We start from the raw sequence: 24,125 nt of genomic DNA, 5'->3' as shown, positions 1-24,125 counted from the left end.
TTTAATTAATTAATTAATCAATCAATCAATTAATTTGAATGGTGCCCAATTCCCAGCAATTCTAATCTATGAAGGAGAATGTGAAGCCTTTTGAAACACCAATCCTAATACTACTCCTTCTGTAAGAATTGCACTACCTTGCTATCAACCTTAAAATGGTTTTCCATATTCATGCCACTGGTTTTCAGTAGTACAGCCTCGGGTATTCTGCTGGCCATAAAAAATTGGATTGCAAACCTATGTGAAGTTCTGAGGCTGTTAACTGTTTTCCCAGACCTACTGGCTTTGATAAAGTCATACTTTCTCTGCCTGAAAATGCAGTTCTGAATTCTTGAGAGGTATAACATATCTATATAAATAAAAATGTAAATGTCCGTTTGTACATAACTGCACATCTCCGAAATTTCTTCACCGATTGCTTTCAAATTTTGACACAACGTTGCATTTGACTATGGGCGTGTTTTTATATACCTATATTATATACATGTCACACCTGTGACAGGTAAAAACATGGAAAACATTGAAAAACATTGAAAAACAGCACCATCTGCTGGACATAAAACCAACACGGCAGCCTCCCAGCCCTGATTGTGCTCAACAGATTTCTGCTTCTTATATTTAGACTCTCCATATTGCTTCCAAGAAACTGCGCATTTGGAAGGCAGTGACGCCCGAGGGCCATATCCTGCCACCAGACTCAGCAGGTAGACAGCCAGCTCCCCGCTGGGAAGCCCTTGCAGTCGGTGCTTCTAGGGCTGGGCAGGGCCTGCCCGAGCCTGGCTCTGACCTCCCCCTCCCCCGGCCACCCTGCAAACTAGCCTCGCCCGCCGCTGCTGCCCATCCCCCTCACCAGCCCCTCTCGGGGCTCCCTCCAAAGAACATCTGGCAACGAGGCTGCCTGGGTCTGCCGAGTGGGAACCCTCCGTTCCTCGTCTGGCCCAAATCGTGCCTGGCCCAGCGCTACCACAGGCCCTGAGGTCAGAAAGACCAGCCGCTAACCGGTGCTATGCGAATCCAGTCGGTGAACGGGAGATAGAGGCAACTGGAGCCTCGGGATCACCTTTGACCAGAGCCGCCTTTGATTCCCAGGTGGGCGGTCTGGCAGTTCATGGAGCCTACATGAAAATTTTGCCCTCTGGCAGAAAACGGGCTCTGGGGGGGCTTTGGGGGGCGGAAACGGGCAGGAGGGAGGATGGCTGGCCCTCCTTCATTTTGCCTGAAAGAGCGGGGGATTTAATCATTCCCCTGCCCTTGGCAGGCGGGGGAGGAGAACTGCCCAGCAGAGGTCCAGTGGGTTGTGCGTGGCTCCTGGCTTTGCCACTTTCTTCCTTCGGGCCCCAAACCAGCCTTGAACCCCCGCCGCACCCCCTCCCTCCCTCCCTTCCCTTCCCTGCTATGCGTCTCCCCATTGAGCCCCCAGAGAACATCTGTGTAGGGAGGACAGAGGGGGCCTGTTTTTGCTGTGGTGCGGAGAGCTGCGAAGACCTGGCCTGAAAAGGTAAGGACGATGGTGGGGGATGCAGAAGAGGCCGGGCCAGAGACAGAGATAAAGAGAGAGAGAGGGAGAGAGAGACATAGAGAAATACAGAGAGACGGAGGGGAGAGAGAGAGACACATACAGAGATACAGAGAAAGGGGGAGAGAGAGACACAGAGAGATACAGGGGGAAGAGAGAGACACAGAGAGAGATACAGGGGGAGAGAGACAGAGAGATAGAGACGGGGGAGAGAGAGAGAGACATAGAGATACAGAGAAAGGGGGAGAGAGAGACACAGAGAGATACAGGGGGAAGAGAGAGAGACATAGAGAGATACAGACGGGGAGAGAGAGAGACATAGAGAGATACAAAGAGAGGGGGAGATAGAGACACAGAGAGATACAGAGGGGGAGAGAGAGAGACACATAGAGAGAGACAGGGGGGAGAGAGACAGAGAGATAGAGATGGGGAGAGAGAGAGACATAGAGATACAGAGAGGGGGAGAGAGAGACACATAGAGAGATACAGGGGGAGAGAGAGACACATAGAGAGATACAGACAGGGGAGAGAGACATAGAGAGATACAAAGAGAGGGGGAGATAGAGACACAGAGAGTTACAGAGGGGGGGAGAGAGACACAGAGAGAGATACAGGGGGGAGAGAGACAGAGAGATAGAGACAGGGGGGAGAGAGAGAGAGAGAGACAGAGATACAGAGAAAGGGGGAGAGAGAGACACAGAGAGATACAGGGGGAAGAGAGAGAGACATAGAGAGATACAGACGGGGGAGAGAGAGAGACATAGAGAGATACAAAGAGAGGGGGAGATAGAGACACAGAGAGATACAGAAGGGGGGAGAGAGAGACACATAGAGAGATACAGGGGGAGAGAGACAGAGAGAGATGGGGAGAGAGAGACATAGAGATACAGAGAGGGGGAGAGAGAGACACATAGAGAGATACAGGGGGAGAGAGAGAGACATAGAGAGATACAGACAGGGGAGAGAGAGAGACATAGAGAGATACAAAGAGAGGGGGAGATAGAGACACAGAGAGATACAGAGGGGGGAGAGAGAGAGACACAGAGAGAGTTACAGGGGGGAGAGAGACAGAGAGATAGACAGGGGGAGAGAGAGAGAGAGAGAGAGATACAGAGAAAGGGGGAGAGAGAGACACAGAGAGTTACAGGGGGAAGAGAGAGAGACATAGAGAGATACAGACGGGGAGAGAGAGAGACATAGAGAGATACAAAGAGAGGGGGAGATAGAGACACAGATACAGAGGGGGGAGAGAGAGACACATAGAGAGATACAGGGGGGGAGAGAGAGAGACATAGAGAGATACAGACAGGGGAGAGAGAGAGACATAGAGAGATACAAAGAGAGGGGGAGATAGAGACACAGATACAGAGGGAGGAGAGAGAGACACATAGAGAGATACAGGGGGGGAGAGAGAGAGACATAGAGAGATACAGACAGGGGAGAGAGAGAGAGACATAGAGAGATACAAAGAGAGGGGGAGATAGAGACACAGAGAGATACAGAGGGGGGGAGAGAGAGAGACACAGAGAGAGTTACAGGGGGGAGAGAGACAGAGAGATAGACAGGGGGAGAGAGAGAGAGAGAGAGATACAGAGAAAGGGGGAGAGAGAGACACAGAGAGTTACAGGGGGAAGAGAGAGAGACATAGAGAGATACAGACGGGGAGAGAGAGAGACATAGAGAGATACAAAGAGAGGGGGAGATAGAGACACAGATACAGAGGGGGGAGAGAGAGACACATAGAGAGATACAGGGGGGGAGAGAGAGAGACATAGAGAGATACAGACAGGGGAGAGAGAGAGACATAGAGAGATACAAAGAGAGGGGGGAAGACAGAGAGGGAGGATTTTGTGGTTCCTATTGTTTTTTAGCAACCGGTTCTCTGCCCTAATCACCAGCTGCGTAGGCGTGGCTCGGGGGCTGTCATGTGACTGATGAAAGTGAGTGACGTCGAGTTGGCCACGCACACCAAATGTTCGTGGAGAGTTTGGAGCTTCAGCCTCTCTCTTTTAGCCCAGCAGAAGCACCAGACTGGGCCACAGCAACGCATGGCCGGGTACAGCTAGTATATATATAAATGACAATAAACATATCATTCATATGAATCTTCAAAGAATACTGAGGCAGGAATAGAAAAGTTCTGCCAAATGTTCTGAGGTCCAAACTGCTGGTTAAACTGGGAAGTCAAGTTTGATGTAAACGTATACCCTCCATTACTGTATATACCTTGTAATTATTTATCAAAATAGCAAAATGGGTATTTTCAAAGGAGGGAGAAGCAAAAGAGATGTGTTTGGCTGAAATGTTAATTGCCTTCTAATTCACTTGTTCCAAAACAAAGAACAGTGTTTGAAGTGTGCAAAAAAAAAAAAAAAAAAAAAACCAACCCCAACCTTTAAACATTTCAGATTAATATGGGCCTTAGACACATTTCTTTCAGGGCCAGTGCATTGTGACAATAGTAGATATTTGAATAACACAAAGTTACAGCTGCTTTTCCTCCCAGTTTCACATATTCCAGTGTTTTTGTTGCTTAATACCACTCCTGGCAGAGAAATCTTTCCATGTCAGCTTTGCTCTCTCTCTCTCTCTCTCTCTCCCTTTCTCTCCTCAATTTCCCTCATATTCACACATTTGGTAGCTCAAAAATCATTATAGTTTTCACTGCTTCTTCTCATTGCAGCCTCCCCATGGAGAGCCCCCAATAAGATTGACCTGTATGATGTCCGAAGAAGGCCTTGGTAAGTAGGGGAGCATAGTGGAGTGGATAGTTAACTATGCTGCATATTTGAGAAAGAATAAAACAACTTAGCAAAAAAATTCAGAGCAATGCGCCAGCTCAAAATTTAAATGAGTTTATTTATTATCATTATACTTAAATCTTCCTTGGAGAAAAAAATCAGAGGCTCTTACCTCAGTCTTCCAGAAAATACCTTTCTCTGGCATTGTACAGGTGAAGCTGAGACCTACCTAGATTTAACACTAATATTTTTTTCCCCAAATACTTAAGTCAAGCAATATACAGTTTCAGGCTTTATCAGATGAGCAACAGATGCCCCCCTAATGGTAGTAATATAACATAGTTTGAAAGCCTATCCATACTCAGGGCTCATGGATTGTCTGTGTGATTTGCTATTCTATTTTCCTTCTTCAATCAGCAAATCATGAGGTGTGCTGAGATACTGGAGATAGGTTTAAAAGGGAGAGGACAGAAAGAGGGAAAGTCTCTAAATGGAGCTCATATATTGCAGAAGAATTAGATTACATCAAATAGATAGTAGCAAAAGCTGTAGATGACATAAACCAGAAGAGGTTCCAGGAGCAAGGGAACTGTGGTGGTTTAATATATTATTTTTCATTATAGCCTTGACCTAGATTGGGAGAAGGACTGCTTGAGGATTTTATTTCCAAAAATGATTCAAATGTTTGTGTTTTTTTAATGAAGCACCTTTTGGCCAGTTTAAATTATAGGCATAAAGAAAATAAAACTACCCACACAAATTGAGATCTTGAATTATATTAGGTCCCCATGCTTAATTCAGATTTTTTTTAAAAAAATATGCTGTAGCTCTTCTATATGTTTGAAATAATGTAGAGTTCCTCTTTGTGGCAATTTCCTTTAACCACAGCATTGGAATTAAAAGTAATAGATTGAGGAAGTTAGGTTGCATTTTCCCAGCAACGATATGCAATACTGAAGTTTGATTACTAGAAAGATGGAATATTCACTTCATAATAAAATACTGCTTGTGGATATACTGGATCCTCTACCTCAAATGAATAATACAGATGCATTTATTTGCCGGGCAAACAAGCAATTGCCTGAATGGATCTTTAAAACAATGTCAAATAATATCCATGAGAGGGAAATTCTAAAAAGGCATGATGGAAGATGCAGTTTTGCAATACAAGTCCCAATTCTTTTGTAGGTTCTTTGAGTTTGCATCCCATCTACCCTCTTTTGACACCTTTCTATGAATACCAAAGTTCCAAAGAAAATAATTGAACAAGATCTCAGGGACATTTTCTCCTGTTACTTTGTCTTTGAACTGTGGAGATAATATCTCCATCATTTCATTGTTTATGTTTCTGAATATCAGACATACACTAGAATTTTGATTCCAGTTGGTCTCCTGTGAGTTCCACTCGTTTTTTTAATACAGTACTTAAGCATAGTTGTAAATAAACCCTGTGATATCACCAGGAGTCCTTGGCCATCTTTGGATGTTACATTTAATCAGAAATCCTAACCTAATATGCCACAATATCATCAAGTACTATGCTACTAAATCCAGCTCCATCTCTCCTTTAAAACCAGGTGAGCAAAGCAAGTAGGCATACCTCCATATTGTCTCCAAAATCAGGTTTAAGTATGTCTAAAACTCCATGATGGTAAGACAGCTTTAAAGTTGCTATACTGTATATCCTAGGTTATCTCACTTTACTTAACTTACCAATATTGGACATCACATGAACTTTCCTGGTTTGATTACCTAGTTCTCTCATGTAAAGGAAAAAACTGAAATGAGGATATTGTAATTTCTTAAATTACCATTTCTGATTTTACAGACTACTAAAAGAATATTTAGTCATACTTTTGCAGATCGTTATCAGGAGCAACCAAGAGATTCTGGTCAGAATATTTTTTTTCCATTTCATTTCTTTCGTGGGTTTGGTAAGAGAGAAGAGGAAAAAGAGGGAAGAACACTTAGAATACTGCATCCAGTTTTGACACCATATTATAAAAAAGATGTAGAGATTCTGGAAAGAGTGCAGAAAAGAGCAACAAATATGATTAGGGGGCTGGAGGTTAAAACATATGAAAAATGGTTGCAGGAATTGGCCCAAAGGTGTTTCTTCAAGAGGCAACTGGACTTTCTGGTCCAGTTTCTCTTGCTTCTCTTCCAAGAAGCGTCTTCACCTTTGGGACAGCCATGACCTGGATGACTGAGAATCTCCATAGACTTGCAGGAATTGGAGTTGTCTAGTCTAATGAAAAGAAGGACTAGGGGTGACATGATAGCAGTGCTCCAGTATTTGAAAGGCTGCCACAAAGAAGAGAGGGTCAACCTATTTTCCAAAGCACCAGAAGGCAAGACAAGAAACAATGGATTGAAACTAATCAAGGAGAGAAGCAACCTAGAACTAAAGAGAAATTTCCTAACAGTTAGAACAATTAACCAATGAAATAACTGGCCTTCAGAAGTTGTGGGTGCTCCATCACTGGAGGCTTTTAAGAAGAGAATGGACAGCCACTTGTCTGGAATGGTACAGGGTCTTCTGCTTGTGCAGGGGGTTGGACTAGAAAACCTTCAAAGTCACTTCCAACTCTGTTATTCTGTTATTTATTCTGTTATTCTATTATAACCTACTTCTGCATAACATTATTGCAACTGACATATACGCACAAACACATAGACACACATACACACACACACACACCATGTTCTACCCCAGTCTTTATAGTCTTTGTGGCAGTAAAAATGGCAGGGAATAGATCACACATGAGAGAAAATCTGTGTCACGCAGGGCAGCATTTCCTATAAGGAGATGCTTATAAAATGGCTGCTAGAATGTAGCAAAAGGAATTAGAGAAGGGAGGGAATCCACAAACCCTTCTGGGTTTCTCTTCAACTTTTCTGCTTCTGTAAATGCTCTCAAATATCTTGAGCTAGCAGAGCATTTGGAGTAATGAAATGTAAATGAGCCCGGTACTTCCACTCCAAGGGTCTATTAAACTGAAGTAGGGCTTACTCAGGCCATGGGTGCGTGCAGCCATCCAGAAGACTCTTTCCTTCCCCCCCCCCCCGCCCTTCCTGACATCTCTCTGTCTCTCTCCTCCCTCCTTCCCTCCACTAGTCTGTATGAAATTCCAGGTCTGTGAGCAGCCAGCTCTGTCCAATTTTCATTTCACACATCGTTGCCATTGGAAAATGGATACAATAACACAGACAGGGGCATCCGAGCTACAGCTCTCATCTGCTTCGACTTCTTCCCCTCCCTCCCGTTGTGTCTCGGGAGAAAAGAAGGAGCCAAGGCAGGAGAGATGGAGAGATGATAACCTCAGATACAGATAAAAGAGGCAGGAATCCTCCGCCCTTTCGCAAGAAAGTTGCAATTGTAAATTTTGTCTTATTTTGCAGGCAGCTCGGATTGGGGCTTTCCACCTTAGGCGGTGGCAGGGAGAGAAAAAGAGAAAAACAAACACTTCTCTAAGACGGAGCTAGAAGGACAGAGAGAGAAATACCTCGCATGATGACAGGTTGCATTTCAGTGAAAGCTGCAATCATCAATTTAGCCACCCAGCAAGTTTAAGTGTGATTTAATCCGTTAGGATTAGCCCAGGTAAAGGCGCTGGTTTGGCAATGCTAATTATTGCCTGGGCAAGTGCAGAATGCTTCGGATTTAATTTTCCTCTATCTATTTTGAAGCTTGTGTATATTGGGGAAAGAGGACCGGACTCCTACAGACATAGTACACACACAGAGACGCAGAAAGGAAATTATAGTGCCTTTGCTTTGCAAATGGAAGGTAAACAGCCTCCTTTTCGACACTTCATTTTGCCTGTGCCTAAAAAGGCCTGTTTGTACAAAGAGCAGCAAGAGATGATTAGTGCTCCTTGTACTATCTGCTTTTTCTCTCACCTGAGAGACTACATTTCTTGTTCAAACAAGCATCAGTAGCCTGCAAAAATAGAAGGGGGCAGACAGTCCTGAGCAGGAAGTCCTAGCTGGATAGCAAAAAGAAAGAACAGTAAAATATTCCATTTATTTGTTTCTTCATTTTTGACATTTATATAGCCACCTCCTTCACAATAAAGTGACTCTAGCTAGCTTGCAATAAAAACAATAATATCCAAATTTTAAAAACTACATTAAAAAAAAGCATCAGCAATATTTTTTTATTAACCGTAGTGAATTGATGTTAAAAACAATGCAACCATTTTGTCAACTTATTCTGGCCTTGAGATCTCCATACCTGCTGACACCGCTGTGTTTTAGGAGCCTTTGGAAGGATGTCAAGGATGGAACCAATCTCACCTTGGGGAGTGGGGGGGGGAAGATGATGTTCCACAAGGTGGGTTCCATGGAAGAAAATGCCCACCTTTTGGGTCCCACCAGCTGAATTTTTTTCACAGATGGGACTGGCAGCATGCCGCTTCTGCCAGACCTGATGGGATGGTCAAATGTAATTGGGAGAGGTATTCCCTCAAATAATCCATCCCTAGGGCATGAAGGGCTTTAAAGATCAAAATCAGCATCTTGAATTAGACCCAAAAGAAAACTGGCAACCATACAGTTCACGGAACAGAGGTGTAACATGTACCATTCTAGCGACACACATCACTGCCTGCATCACTGCGTTTTCCAGTTGCTGAAGCTGACGGAAACTCTTCAAGTGAAGCCCTATGCAGACTATATTGCAGCAGTCCATTCAAGAGGTAACTAGGCCATGTATGACTGAGCATACTGAGCAGAGCCTTTTGGTCCAGGAGTGGGCAGACTGGCACATAACATAATGCTATGCAAAAGTCCTTCTGGCCACCCACATCCACTTGCTGCTCAAGCAGGAGTTGTGAATGTAGGAGAACACCCCCCACCTCCCCCAAGTTGCACATTGGCTCTGTTTGGGACAGTTCAACCCCATTTAGTCTGTTCTGTCCCCGTCTCACACACACACACCAGCAGTCGACCAAGAGTTAAAATAAACCAGCAGACAAGAATTTCCTTTGATAACAGAATTGGCAGCAACCCAGTGGCTGCTTGCCAAAAGTTTTTACTTACAAAGGAAGGTTTATCTCCTCCAACCGAAAACATCAAAGTAAGTCCACAAAAGCCAAAGAATAGTCAAGTCCAGTCCAAAAATCAATCCAAGCAGAGCATATAACAAAGTTCCAGAAATGCAGAATGACTTGGTAGCTTTCCGTTTTGTCCGTCACAAAGCCTGAATGGCCACCACAACCCCTTTTATCCCCTGTGGGATGTGGTCCAGTGACTCAGCTTAATCTCTGACACGCCTCCTTCTCTGCTATGTGTGCTTGTCTTTCTGACGCTGTCAGGGATCAAGCCAAGACTTATCTCCGTCGCTGTCTAACTGCGGCTGCTCGGAAGTGCCTGGCTCCTGGCCTATCTCTTCTCCTTTGGAAGACACCTGAGGCATTGCCAGAGAGGAGGGTCCTGGAGAGGGAGGCCTTGCCAACTCCTCTCCTTCACTTTCGGAGTCTTCTCCCTCCAATAAGACGGGCCCGGGGGTCGGAGTCACAACAAAGTCCAAGAATGGCATAACCCCTGATTTGGAGGACCCAAAACCCAAGGTCACTCACTCTTGACAGGGTTCAACCGGGGTGAAATCCAGCAGGTTCTGACAGGTTCTGGAGAACCAGTAGCGGAAATTTTGATTAGTTTGGAGAACAGGCAAATACTACCTCTGGCTGGCCCCAGAGTGGGGACGGAAGGGAGATTTTGCAGTATCCTTCCCCTGCCACGCCCACCAAGCCACACCACGCCCACCAAGCCACATGCACAGAACCAGTAGTAAAAAAAATTGGATTTCACCACTAGGTTCAACTGAAGCCTGTTGTCCACATAAAAGTCCCCAGACTCTCCAGGTACTATGATAGGACATCAATAACACTGCTTAAGTTGCCAGGGGCAGAATATACAGAACAGATGGTGTCAATCAGTGGTTTCATGGAGATGTTAAATAGGAAAACCCCTTAAAATCCTGCAGTAAAGGGACTGAAGGTGGAAATCTCTCCTCTCCAATTATCACCATCTGGAAATGGACTCAGAGAAAGGAAAAGAGCCAGCATAATATAGTGCCACCCACCCCCCAATCCCTGGAGCTGGTCCAGAAGGATACCATAGTCGATGTATTGAAGGCCATTGAGAGGTCAAGCAGGGTGAGGATGGATGCACAACCTCTATCCCACTCCCACCAGAAGTCTATCTAGATCCGTGCCAGTCGAGCTTCAGGGTGGGTTACAGCACAGAAACGGCATTGATCACATTGGTTGATGATCTCTGGAGGGCCCGGGACAGGGGTTGCTCCTCTGTCCTGGTCCTCCTAGATCTCTCAGCGGCTTTTGATACCATCGATCATGGTATCATGCTGCATCGGCTAGAGGGGGTGGGAGTAGGGGGCACCGTGCTACTGTGGTTCTCCTCCTTCCTCTCTGACCATATGTAGTTTGTGTTGATGGGGGGCAGAGGTCGACCTCAAGGTTCCTCACTTGTGGGGTGCTGCAAGGGTCGGTCCTCTCGCCCCTTCTGTTTAACATTTATATGAAGCCGCTGGGTGAGATCATCCGTGGCTTTGGGATGAAGTGTCAACTGTATGCTGATGACACGCAGATGTACATTTCAACCCCAGGCCACCCCAATGATGCCCTTGACGTGATGTCCCATTGCCTGGAGGCCATGCGGATCTGGATGGGGAGGAACAGGCTCAGACTCAACCCCTCCAAGACTGAATGGCTGTGGCTCCCGACGGCCCGATATAGCCAGCTGACACCATTGCTGGCTATTGGGGATGAGATCTTACCCCCCCAGAGAGAACTCGCAACTTGGACGTCCTCCTGGACTCATGGCTGTCCTTGGAGGATCATAAGACGGCCGTGGCCAGGGGGGCTTTTTATCAGGTTCGCCTGATCTCCCAGTTGCGTCCCTTTCTGAATCGGGACGCCCTGCGCACAGTCAGTCACGCCCCCGTCACTTCCCGGCTGGACTATTGTAATGCTCTCTACATGGGGCTCCCCTTGAGGAGCATCCAGAGGCTCCAGCTGGTCCAGAATGCAGCCGCGCGAGTAATAATGGGGGCGACTCGTCGCTCCCATGTAACACCCATCTTGCGCGAGCTGCACTGGCTTCCGGGTGCGCTTCAAGATGTTGGTTCCCACCTTTAAAGCACTCCATGGCTTAGGACCTGGTTACCTACAGGACCGCATTCTGCCACCGATTGCCTCCCACCGACCAATATGCTCCCACAGAGAGGGCCTCCTCAGGGTGCCGTCAGCCAAACAGTGTAGGCTGGCGACCCCCAGGGGGAGAGCCTTCTCTGTGGGGTCCCGGCCCTATGGAATGAACTGCCCCCAGACATACGAAGGATCCCCGACCTCCGTGCCTTCCGTCGTGCTCTGAAGACCCTATTATTCCAGCAAGCTGGTCTGACAGGATAAAGGTTTTTTAAACTGGGTTTTGATAGGGGTTTTAAAATGATTTTAGTTGGATGTTTTAAACTTGGCCGAATGATTGAATTATTTTAATAAGCTTTTAATTTTTGTTGTACATTGTTTTTACCATGGCTGTTCACTGCCCTGAGTCCCTCGGGAGAAGGGCGGTATATAAATATAATAAACTAAACTAAACTAAGTCACTCAAAAGTGTAAGAAATGCTATTTCTGCTGCATGTCCAGGCCTGACTGAAAGGGAGCCATATAACCTACTTCATCCTGAATCATCTGAAGCTGCTGTGTGACCAGCTTCTCAATTGCCTTCTCCCCAAAAAAAGGGAGATTACATACAGGACAAAAATTTCCACTATGGTGGAATCCAGCAATGATTTCTTGAGGAAGGGACAGATCAGCACCTCTTTTAGGGGTAGAGAAAAACTCCCTCACTCATGGAAGAATTTATCACTACTAGAGCCCCAACACATAATATCTTCCTGGTGGTTTTCGTTAGCCAGAAAGTGCATGGATCTAGAGAGCAGATGGCCAGGCTCATAGTCATAAGAAGCCTGTGCACTTCCTCAGGCCCAATAGGTTCAAACTATTCCCAGATAACAGGGGTAAACTCTGCCATGTCTGTCATAGCAGTCAAGAACTCCTGAGCTAACTCCAAATCCACTCCCACGGAAAGTAAATTGAAATCCCCTAAAACCATAAATCTGGGGAACTCCACCACTGTAATGGAATGCATGGCAATAGCAATAGCACTTAAACTTATATACTGCTTCATAGTGTTTTACAGCACTCTCTAAGCGGTTTATAGAGTGGACTGAAGGAGACTTTCACAAAAACTTAGCCTCTTTCCATTTTGACCTCATAATAGTCCTTAATGGGTTCATGTCCAGTCCAACTTCCAAAGATGTCAACCTGAAATTACTTAAATATGAACAAAGAGGCTTCCGTTTATCATCATTTTTAATTAAGATAGTAAACTATATCTACGATCATCTAAGCTCATAACACCTTCAGCTATCCAGAACCAAATGTCCAAAGTATTATGAAAGAAGCAAATTCTTTCTATTTTACTCAAAATATAAATTGACCCTTACAAGAGAGAGTTACACGTAGGTCGTGCATTTATCTTAGCATTGCAAAACTAGATTGACCATAACTATCCATGATGGGCAAAAGTCTCCATTAGAGAGGAGACATAAGGAAATTGCTACATAAGGAAATTGTAAGAAATGAATCTGTAGGGTAGGCTAAAGAGTACAGGCTGACATCCTTCCGTTCAATTTTCACTCTAGGTTTATTTCTTTTTCCTAAGCTTCTTACTTTTAAGAAAATGCTTCAAACAGTGCATTGAAAAGGCTGACACTAAAGAGCTATAAATAAATATCTTCAAACCTATACTTTCACTGAGGTCTATAATTCAAATTATACATCCATTTTTAAATGGGGAAAAAATCAAATAATAATGTATGGAGCAACAATTCCCTAAAGGTTTTGTAGAAGAGTTTTGGCAAAGATAGCATAATGCAGATTTCATTTTCAAGGCCTTCCTGATATGATACAATAAAGATATTTTAAGATATAGTTTCTAGAACATAAAAAGAGTTATAATGGGTGCATTACATATAGCATGCTTTTTCCTAGGTCAATAAATTCCACTGGAAGGTCCAGACATATAATCTAAGTTAAGAGTAGGTTCCCATGATCAGAATGGAACAACTCACCACAGCCAACTTGCCGTGGCCAATTCAACAAATCAACAATTTTATTTAATTATTTAAAATCATTTTAAAATCATTTTAATTTTTGTCATTCACATTTTATTTTGTTCCTCCTTTTGCATCCTTTAATTGTTCTATTCCATCATTTCTTTGATATTATGCAACTTTTTTTCCTGCAGCAAGTTGGCCATGGCAAATTGGCTGTGGTGACTTGGCCATGGTGAGTTGGCTGGGGTTAATTGTCCTACACCTCCCATGATTTCATGTGCTCTAGCAGTTGATAATGCTAGGTTCTGCTTAAAAATAAATACAGGGACACCTCTTCCCTGGCCAGGTTGATGATCAATTATTTTAAAGCATATTTATTTAATGATGATGTGCCATCAATTTGGTGTTGATTCTTAATGACCAGACAAATGGATTTTCTCCACAGTGATCTGTCCCCAACCTGGCTCTTCAGGTCTTTCAACAAAAGAGTTCTTCCACCATGCTGCTAGATGTCCTCTTCTTTTTCCTTTCACCTTTGCCAGCATTACAGCCTTTTCCAAATATCTAGGCATTTGCATAATATGTCAAAATATGAAATTTGAATCTGGTCATTTGTGCCTTGTGGAAGAATTCTGGGCTGAGTTTTCTATGGTTCATTTGTTTATTTTCTCAGTTGTCCGTGGTATTCTCGGGAGTCTTCTCCCATACCAAAGTTCAAAAGCAATTGAATACTCTTTCTATTCTGCTTCTTCATAGTGTAGCTTTTATTTCCACGCAATATTACAGGGAAAAAAACATTGCCTGCATGATTCTGATCTTTGTGGGTATGGATATATCCCTGTATCTGAACATCTTTTCCAAATCTTTTCATTGCTACTCTACCTGAAGCTAGTCTGTGATATAGCTTTGAGTGTTGGTTCCTTTACTGTTAATAGTTGGTTGTCAAGGGGTCATTGCTGGATAATTTTTATCCATTCTGAACCTTTCCTTTGTAAGAAGGATTGTGGTTGCATGGTAGCTTCAAAAAATCCTGGATTTTTTCAGTCAGGGTTCAGGCTGGGTTATGGGATTGAAACCACATTGACCACTGGAGAGAGTGGAATGGTCCTTGCTCTTCTTCACCTCTCTGCATCCATCAATGCCATCAATCATGGTATCTGTCTGGAGTGGCTTCGGCAGTTTGGATAGTACTGTATCCTTCCTCTGTGATCAGTTCCAGTTGGTGTTGATAGGAGGCAAAAATCCAGCCTACAGCCCTTACCTTGTGGGGTGCCTTGGTTCTCTCTCCTCTCCTGTTCAACATCTACTTGAAACTTCTGAGTGGGATCATCTGATAGTTGGTGTGAGATATCATCAATGTGTTGTTGATATCAAGTTTTATGTTTTCATCCTGAGCTGCCTGAGAAATACCACTGATATCCTGTCCCAGTGCCTGGAGGCAATAGAGGCCTGGATAAAGGGCAATGGGGTTCAATTCAATCCAGGCAAAAGTGAGTGACTCTAAATATTTGGGCGTCCTGCATAATCTTAGTGTCTTTCTGGACTCATGGCTACTGCTAGGTTAGGTGACAGCCATAGCTAGGAGAGCCTTTGTAAACTTGGGGTTGTGCACCAATTGCACTCATTACTGGACCAAGAGTCTCGGCTCACAGTCAGTCGTGATCTCTTGTTTGGATTATTGCAATATGCTCTACATAGGGCTGCCCTTGAAAAACATTCAGAAGTTTCAAATGGTACAAAATGTGACTGCACAGGTAGTGGATAGTATTAGATATTTGACATATGTAACACCACTACTGCATGAATTGCATTGGTTACTTGTGTGTTTCTGGGTGCAATTCAAGATGCTAGTTGTCACCTTTAAAACCTTTCATGGCTTTAGAATCAGATTACCTGAGGATTGTCTTCATCAACTGCTTTCTACATGCCCAATTTGGTCTGGCAAGTTGGACAGGCTATGGGTTCCATCAGGTAAGGAATGTCAGCTGGTCACTGTCTTAGGGCCTAGGAGATATGTCTTCTCTGGTATAGCCCTCTGGAACATTCTCCCTTCAGAGTTGAGGATGACCCTGAGCCTGTTAGCCGGTCTTAAGGCCTTCAAGACCTGGCTTTCTATCTGGGTCTTTATTTCATTTTGTGCTATGTTGTAACTGCTTTTAATTTTTATGATTGTTTGCAACCCGGAGTCACTTATTTAAGATGGGTGGCTATAGAGATTTAATTAATTAATTAATTAATTAATTAATTAATTAATTAATTTTACCCAGATGTTGACCCATGCAGAGCATAGGCAATATGTATTCAATGATAAGTTACTCCAACAAGATGTAGAAAACTAATCGGCAGGTGTTGATGGGTTTTCTCTCTACTGTACATTCACTTGTGGGGGCTTTTTTCCTCCTCAAATATTAGCTGGCCAGATGGGCAATTATACATTCAGCCATGCTGTGTCACCTCTTGACAAATAGGGCTGAGTGGCAGTGTGCACTCTGAATGATTGGGTTTTCTTTGGCAAAAAATTAATGACCGCAACATTCCAGTTAATTGTTGACAATTGCTGCATATTCATTATTAACTTTCCTCACTTGTGGATTAGAGGGATGGATTAGAGAGAAAAGTAATATTAGGTCTTTTTGCAGAGAGCTTGCTAAGTGAGGGAGCTGATTGCCAGCAAAAGAGAGCCTTCTCTCTTCTGAAAGAAGCAAATGTTGTAGCGTATAGCTGAATTTCTCTGGGTCAGCACTTGAAATTCCTCTGCCCACTCCAGTCCAGTGGTGGGTTGCTCCCGGTTCGGTCTGGTTCTTGCGAACCAGTAGTAATGGCGGCGGAAAGCTCTGCCCACCCACCCTGATGTCATCACTGACAATCTGCACATGCACAGGCACTCCCATTGCGAACTGGTAGTAAAGGTAAGTGGAACCCACTCCTGCTCCATTCCCATTGTGGAATAAGCCTTTATTCTCTTTATTTTCTTTATTGGAAATTTCCCCTTGTGGCCATTGTCTCTCCCTCTTTCTCTCCTTCACTACAATAACTTTTTTTTTCAAGAAAAGAAAAGAAATGGATAGTATTTTTGCCTTTTTTCATTCAAGAATAGAAATAATATGTCATTGAAGACTACCTCTGCTGTTATAGGACTAGCTGTCTCCCAAATGGGACATTTTGTTCAAAGAGGGGGCTTAGATGAGGAAGAAGGACTTTAATGGAAGGACAAATCACCTTCCAATAGCTTCCAGTGCTTTCCATTTCTTGCAAATGAGCATTTCTCTGTTGCATAGTACACTGATCTTTCTCTTCCATCATATGCTTGAATCTCATTCTTCCCTCTTAGCATAGGATCAGATTTGATTTGTTGAACTTTCATCAGGATCTGTCTTTCCTTCCAATCACTTTAATATTTCCAAGGAAGGAGCTTACCTCTATAAGGTGGTTAAGACAGATTCAGATTGGCAATAGCAGTCCAAATGTATTCTACAGGAAGTTTACTAGTTGGGTGTTGGAAGCAACAGTGGTTCATAGGGCTTTATAAAGGTTCTCGCACTACCATGGTTGAGATAACCAGAGGGAGAAGCTGTGCAACAAAAGTCATGAGAAGAGAGCCCTCGTGCAAGATGATTGCTTGAACTGAACTGGGGACAACTCAGGTAGATTAAACTGATTTAAGGGCTGAGCTAATGTGAACAAGCTTAATTCAGTCAGATCAGTTTTGTGAGGTCGCTTTGGTTTAACACAGCTTTCTCTGCAATAAATAATTTAGAAATAGCTTTCTTTTCCCTGAAGCATAGTACCCACACAAGAAAACATAATAAAGCTTGCTGCTTTCTGATGAAATTGGTTTTTTTTAAATCTGTTTTTATCTTCCCCAGGCACCAGAGAAAAGTTGATTCCTCACACTGAGAGTTCAGATGACCATTGCAATGGCTTCCAGTTAAAATATATGGAGCGAGTAAAGGGGGCTTTCAGACAACCAGCTTTTCTACCCCTAAACCCTTTTGACTTCAATTTACAGCCTACTCAGTATTGCTCCAGGCTGTTCTAACCATTTTAGATCTTTGGGGAAATTGGAATGCTAACAGGATAGAGCTTTTTTTTTTTTTTTTTTTTTTTTACTTCAGAAAATTGCCAGAAAACCAACACAAGCTCTTTATGAGCGACAGCTAAGCACAAAGAACTGGGAGACAATTGAGTTTCCAGATGCCAGCCAGTAAGTGATTGCTGCATTCTTCCTTTCCATCCCAGGTTTATTTTATTCAGGGAGTAAAATGAATTAAATGTGTCCCTTTTACTTATGCCTCCGCTTGCCATAGTGGCATGCTGCCGTCTTCTTCAAAACCACTGATGCTGGCCTACAAGGATTACTAAATTTGGACTGCCTTGCCTGACCCAGCTAGCTCAGGCAAACAGGTGGGCAAACAGTAACTTTCCTCTCGTAAAAGCCCAGATTGTTAGGCACAAAAAGGAAACCGAGCCCATTAGAATGTAATGCTTATTTCCAGATTTTTTAAAAAAAAAAAACCATAGGAGAAGATTAAATTTTCAAATTAGCAAGGCTTCACTATAGTGTCATCTGGCGAGTCATTATGATTTCTTATCGGGTCTCCAACCACGTAGAGAAGCATTTGAGGCAATGGAGAAATCAACTACCTTCCTTTGGATAGTGTTTGCTCTCACCCTTTCCTTCTGGCGACAGATCTGTTTCCCAGTATTTAAACTACAGAAGGTAGTTATAAAACTAGTGTGAAGCCTGCATTAAATTACATTGAAACCCTTGTGGTGCCCACCCATGAGATAGTGTATGGTAGAGGCCAATATATGCTGTTTCTATCCATGAAAAGGAGAAAGAAATCACAAACAAAGTAACTCTGGCTGAGTTTGTAGTAAGCAATAATATCAAGGCACCATATCTGAGGTATAAACATCTGGATGACAACTGGAATGGAATGGAATGAAATGGAGCTGGAAGGGACCTTGGGGGTCTTCTAGTCCAGCCCCTTGCTCAAGCAGGAGAACCTATACCATTTCAGATAAGTGACAGTCTAGTCTCATCACTAGATGGGAACAAAGAGATAAAAACAACTCTCCTTGCTACTATCTGTTACACGACGTACCAGTGCAGGGCAATAGTTAAAATGTTGGACTAGAACCTGGAAGCCCTAAACTAGCCTTAGTGGTAAGCCATTGAATTTTATTTCTAATCTATTCCTGGTCAGTTTGTGGCTCACTCAAACCCTAACCGATCTATAGAACTGTATGATGAGCAAAGCTAGAACTGAAAGAAAACAAACCTGAAATTTGCTCCACAAGAGGATGCTCTTATACTCTTCTGCAGTGCTAACTTCAGCTTGTTTCTGACAGGCTCAGCAAAGTGTAGCTAAAACAAACATAAAACACGCATGTAACATGCAAAGACAGCCAATGGGCATTGCATGGATGGTTCAGGTTGTACTTTATGTGGTAACTGAGATGAATTACTGTTCTCCATCTGGCAGACCTTCCAAGTAACATCACCGGAGCTAATAGTAAATGCTTAAAAACCTCAGAGAGTTCAGTTCTGAACTTTAGCTGCTATTTGTTACTTTATAGAGGTGTTTATATACTCAAATTCTAAAGACTCCAGATGGTTTACAGCAGTGTTTCTCAACCTTGGAAGCTTGAAGATGGGTGGACTTCAACTCCCAGAATTCCCCAACCAGTGCTGCTGGCTGGGGGATTCTGGGAGTTGAAGTCCACCCATCTTCAAGCTTCCAAGGTTGAGAAACACTGGTTTACAGTGAAGTGCCTTCAAAGTAGACTTGAACTTCCAAGTTCAAGTCTACTTTGAAGGGCACTTCACTGTAAACCAGTGGCTGCAAGATTACATTCTGGTCCTAGAAGACAAGGCAGAGATACTGCAGTGGAGTCATCTCCTTCCCTTTGCACAACATACCCTAACGCATGAGAAGAAGGCAGAGTGTTTCTTTGCTGCACATGAGGCATAAAGCTCAGCATCACCCCCAAAGAAAATATAATCACTTCCAATTAGATAACATTAGTAATTGGGATTAGCAATCAAAGGCTGTCCATTTACAAGCAATTCCCAGTAATGCTGAATAATTGATAGTAATTAAGCACTAATTAATTCATGCTGGGACTGATTCTGTTTGAGCCAGCTCGTGCCATCAAATCTCCCTCTAGCTTCTTTGAGGAAAGTATCAGACTTTATGTAGACATAAGAGGAAACATTAGCTTTATTTACAGTTTAACATCACAATGAATTTTTAGCAGAGCTAAGTGGCACTTTCCACGCCACAATTTTCTTTTTGCACGCTCTTAGTCATCTATCAAACCATAAACTAAGCATAGCTCCCAAACAGTAGATAATATGCAGGTAGCTTTGTGAGGGTGGAGCCCTTCTTTTCTCCTAAATTATTTTCCTTTCTTGTGTCCAATACATAAAAACAGGTAGACACAGACGCCCCCCTGAAGTTATTGTTGATCTCATGACCTATACTGTTCCCTTCATAGGCTTCTGTACTATCAAAGTATATTTAATTTTCTCAATTGTTAAAAGGTGATCATCCTTTGACACCCTCTGGCTCAACTAATAATGATTGACAAAACAGTGATATGAAGATATTAGGTAGATTTGGGTCAGCTTTTATGATTCCGTATATCTGAAGAATTATAGCTCATCTATGATGATATATTTCTGATATATACTTCGTACAGAGTAGTCCAAAGTAATGTCTTAGGAGCAAAAAGTATTGTTCTTGCAAACTGAGGGATTACTAGTTGGGTAATCCCATGCCATATGGGATTTTTGAAAATATTTCACTGACATTTCAAAGTATGGAGTCCAACTTCTGTGATATATATTTTTTTTTCCACAAATAAGCATCACATTGACTGTATGATGATAGAAACTGTAACGCATTATATCAGGAACTGGAGGAGAAGCTCTGGGAAAAGAAAGTAGCTTATGGGGTATATTACACATTTTGAGATGTTGGGTGGGTGGATGGATGGATGGATAGATAGATAGATAGATAGATAGATAGATAGATAGATAGATAGATAGATAGAGATAGATGGAGAGATGCAAACAGCAGACAGACGTTTCTAGGTGTCTGGTTTCTGCGGAAGCAACTGATTTTTTAAATACTTTTTGCACATTTTTGCACTCTAGTGGGGAATAACTCAGCTTGGCAGGCAAGCACTCTGCTTATCGGTTCATGAGCAACTTTCCAGAGGGTGTCTCCTGTCACATAAAAATGAGGAAGCTGTAAAAAGAGGAATGAGCTGAATGAACCAGTGTGTGTGAAAGAGCTACAAAATCCATTCTTGGGTTGTCAGTTTCTTGCAAACATCAAAAGGAAAAATGTGTCCCCTAGAGCCAACGTTCCTGATTGTCACCCCACTCTACTGCATTCACACGCATACTCTGCTTATTGCCCAGAGGAGGGGTTTAACTGGGGAAGATGATACAGAACTGAACAGAAAGAAAACTACTGGAAGGCAGGCAGAATATATGTCTGTGTGTGTGCACGCACATGCAAATTGGAGCAGCCTTTTCAATGAGGCTCAGTAGAGTAATGTACTTCGGAGGGAAGTCAGGCTACATCATTAATAGTCTGTGGATACTTGCCCTAATTGATCATTATGTTTATGGATTTTGTTTAGCAGGGGACCTATTAATTTTCCCAATCCCAACCACCCTTTTTACTTTCTTATTTCGAGCAGTCTTACGATAAGGGGACTGGTATTCCTAGGGATCGGTGAGAAAAAGATGCTCTCTAGGAACCAATGGACAGGTTTTGCCCTGAAGGATGTAAATAGGTCTATCCTAGCTGTGCAGCTTTCTAACTTGTTTATGAATGATCTGGTACCACAGCAGAGGAGCAAAAAGATCCAGTTTGCAGAAGTTACATTATCCTGAACCATCAGAAGCATCGGGAACAGTTTCAAAAAAATAGTGAAAGAGAAACAGGGCAATATTGGATTTGTAAATATTCTGTGAAGAAGAAAAAAAGTCTAACTCCAAAGGGAAGCATTGTACCTATTCATATCATGACTATGTTTGAACAATCCTCGACCACAAATTAGTCAATTACATTTTAGCCTAGAGCATTGCACAAATCCATAATGGGTCCATTGTTCGGTATAACATACACACCAAGAAAAGTGGGCTTATAGAGTAAACTATGGTTGTTAATCATGTCGTACAAATATGAAACCTAGTCGGCATACTAAGGTAATAACTCTTGTTTAGACAGTTTTAAAGGGGGTTAAGCAATTTCCTGGGAGAATCAGAGTCCTCGCAGAGTTGGGGGCAAATGGGGGCAAGTGATATAATGTGAATCATATCATGATGCAAAAATTTTGACACCAACATGACTTCTATGCGAGTCCAACGTCAAAGACTTCTTATCATGATGGCTGTAAGCAGTTTTCCGATTATTAATAGTGTCACTTTGATTAACAATTGATGGGGAGTCACAACAGGAAAATATTTCATCTTGATTCCCTGTTTGTGACTTTCTTAGAGACTATTATAACAGTATTTACACATAGCACTGCTACATATTTTGCTGAACAAGCCATGCCAGTATGGTTCAGACTTTACATTCAGCTGTATTGGATGATATCAAGTGTCATCCTAAGCCCAAAAGAACCCACCACAGTATGACTTAGTATCATGAGTGAAGTAGACTTATGAGATACAGGATGCTGGAGCTCACACTTTTCAATCGACCTTTGCAGAGGAAATATACTACTTGCAGGTGTAGATGTGTTTCAATACATTAGTGCTGAAGAAGTTCCTGCCATCACCATTTCTCCTGATAACATGAAGAGCCAATGCTCTGTGTTTAAAAAAATTGGACTGCATGTACAGGTAGTCCAACAGTTCATTTAGTGACCATTTGACATTATAACGGCATTGAAAAAAGTGACTTATGACCATTTTTCACATTTATGACCATCGCAGAATCCCCAACGTCACATGATTTACATTCAGATGCTTGACAACTGATTCACATTTATGACAGTTGTAGTGCCCCAAGGTCATGTGATCCTCTTTTGTGACCTTCTGACAAGCAAAGGGATTCGGGAAACCAGTTTCACTTAGCAGCTGTTACTAATTTAAGAACTGCAATGATTCACTTAACAAATGTGGCAAGAAAAGTCATAAAATGGGGCAAAACTAACAAATTTCTCACTTAGCAACATAAATTTTGGGCTCAATTGTGATCGTAAATTGAAGACAACTTGTATAATAGTTTGGCCCACTATTTCATGTGTCTGAAATACTGTAAAACAGGGGTCTATCCATCACTACTGACCTCCCTACATTTTATCACACTTTAACTCGGTAAATCAATTTATGGAGAGAGAGGGGGAGAGAAAGCGAGAGACACAGACAGACAGACCAAGGTTATTTATTGAAATTTACAGAGAAAAACATAATATTTAACTAGGTTTAAGATGCATTATTTTAAAACAAGGAGAATTATTAAAAAATAATCACTATTGCGTACAAAGAGGTGGCGCAGTGGTTAGAGTGCAATACTGCAGCTAGTTAAGCTGACTGCTAGTTCAGCAGGTCAGCAGATCAAATCTCACCGGCTCAAGGTTGACTCAGTCTTCCATCCTTCCGAGGTGGGTAAAATGAGGACCCAGATTGTTGGGGGCAATATGCTAATGCTAATGCAATATGCTAATATGCAATATGTTATATGCTAACTTTGTAAACTTTGTAAATCGCTTAGAGAGGGCTGTAAAGCACTATGAAGCAGTATAGAAGTCTAAACAATAATAATAATAACAATAACAATAACAATAATAATTGTCTTCTTATCATTTTTAAGTCATTTGGTCCTTGAAATCAATGATATGGGAAGGAGGAATCTTAAGGTAGAATTATAACTTAATACATGCGTGTCAGTGGAATCTTTACTACTAAAAATCATGATAGAATTCAATATTTAAGCTCTAATAGGAGGTATAGCAGCAGAACACCATGACTCTGTAGTGCATTCCCCATCCTTGAGGCAATCTAGCATTGCTGACTGGCTTACTCTCCAGAGCTTGTTTGATCTAGATCAGGGGTTGGGAACAATGGCCCTTTTATGACATGTGGACTTCAACTCCCAGAATGCTGGCTCAGAATGCTGAATTCTGGGAGTTGAAGTCCATAAGTCAAGGGGCCATCATTCCCCACCTCTGATCTAGACAATGAATTCAACTATTGCATTTTTGCATTCCTGAATGTGTACATGTGTGTGTGAATATATAAATATTCATTAAAAATTGTATCTTCATGTATGACAGTTCTTAAACATGAAGTGCAACAATCCATGGTTTATGCAATTTGGTAAATTTGTATCTCTGGAACCATTGCAAGTTTGCATTATTTTCTTCAAGGTCTCTTTTGTTCTCTTTGAAAGTCGATTCTCTCAGCTGCTCTTACATCATAAAAAAGAAGAGGACCATGTGTCCCTTTATGTCACGAGTGTTTCCAGGATTGCTGTGGCTACTTGCCTACTCACAAACAGTATGGTTTCAATCAAGCCATCTCCTGTTTGTAATTACTTGCAAGCCTTCCCCGCCCTAGTTAATTGCAGGTTAACTCCCCATATAAGTAAGGACCTTTTCGCTTGCTACTTGGGCCTAGACTCCGGTTTAGGCCTAAATGCACAGCTCCTGCAGGAAGCTATGTGCAAATGCCGCAGATGGGAGAAGA

At 42.6% G+C, this 24,125-nt stretch overlaps 1 protein-coding gene across 2 annotated transcripts in view; it reads left to right on the top strand.

Moving 5' to 3' along the window:
• The window catches only part of CACNA2D2 (calcium voltage-gated channel auxiliary subunit alpha2delta 2), a 676,129-nt gene that overhangs the window by 543,477 nt on the left and 108,527 nt on the right, over window positions 1-24,125 (top strand). For both annotated transcript variants that reach the window (XM_034440362.3, XM_034440357.3), the window contains exon 8: window positions 4,200-4,257. In XM_034440362.3, coding sequence (XP_034296253.1) covers window positions 4,200-4,257 — 58 coding nt within the window. The remainder of the gene's footprint in view (window positions 1-4,199; window positions 4,258-24,125) is intronic.

Source organism: Pantherophis guttatus, chromosome 2, assembly GCF_059756535.1.
Source record: "Pantherophis guttatus breed Tessera chromosome 2, ASM5975653v1, whole genome shotgun sequence".
In the NCBI taxonomy this organism is placed as follows: Eukaryota; Metazoa; Chordata; class Lepidosauria; order Squamata; family Colubridae; genus Pantherophis; species Pantherophis guttatus.
This window is presented reverse-complemented; position numbering and strand designations above follow the sequence as displayed.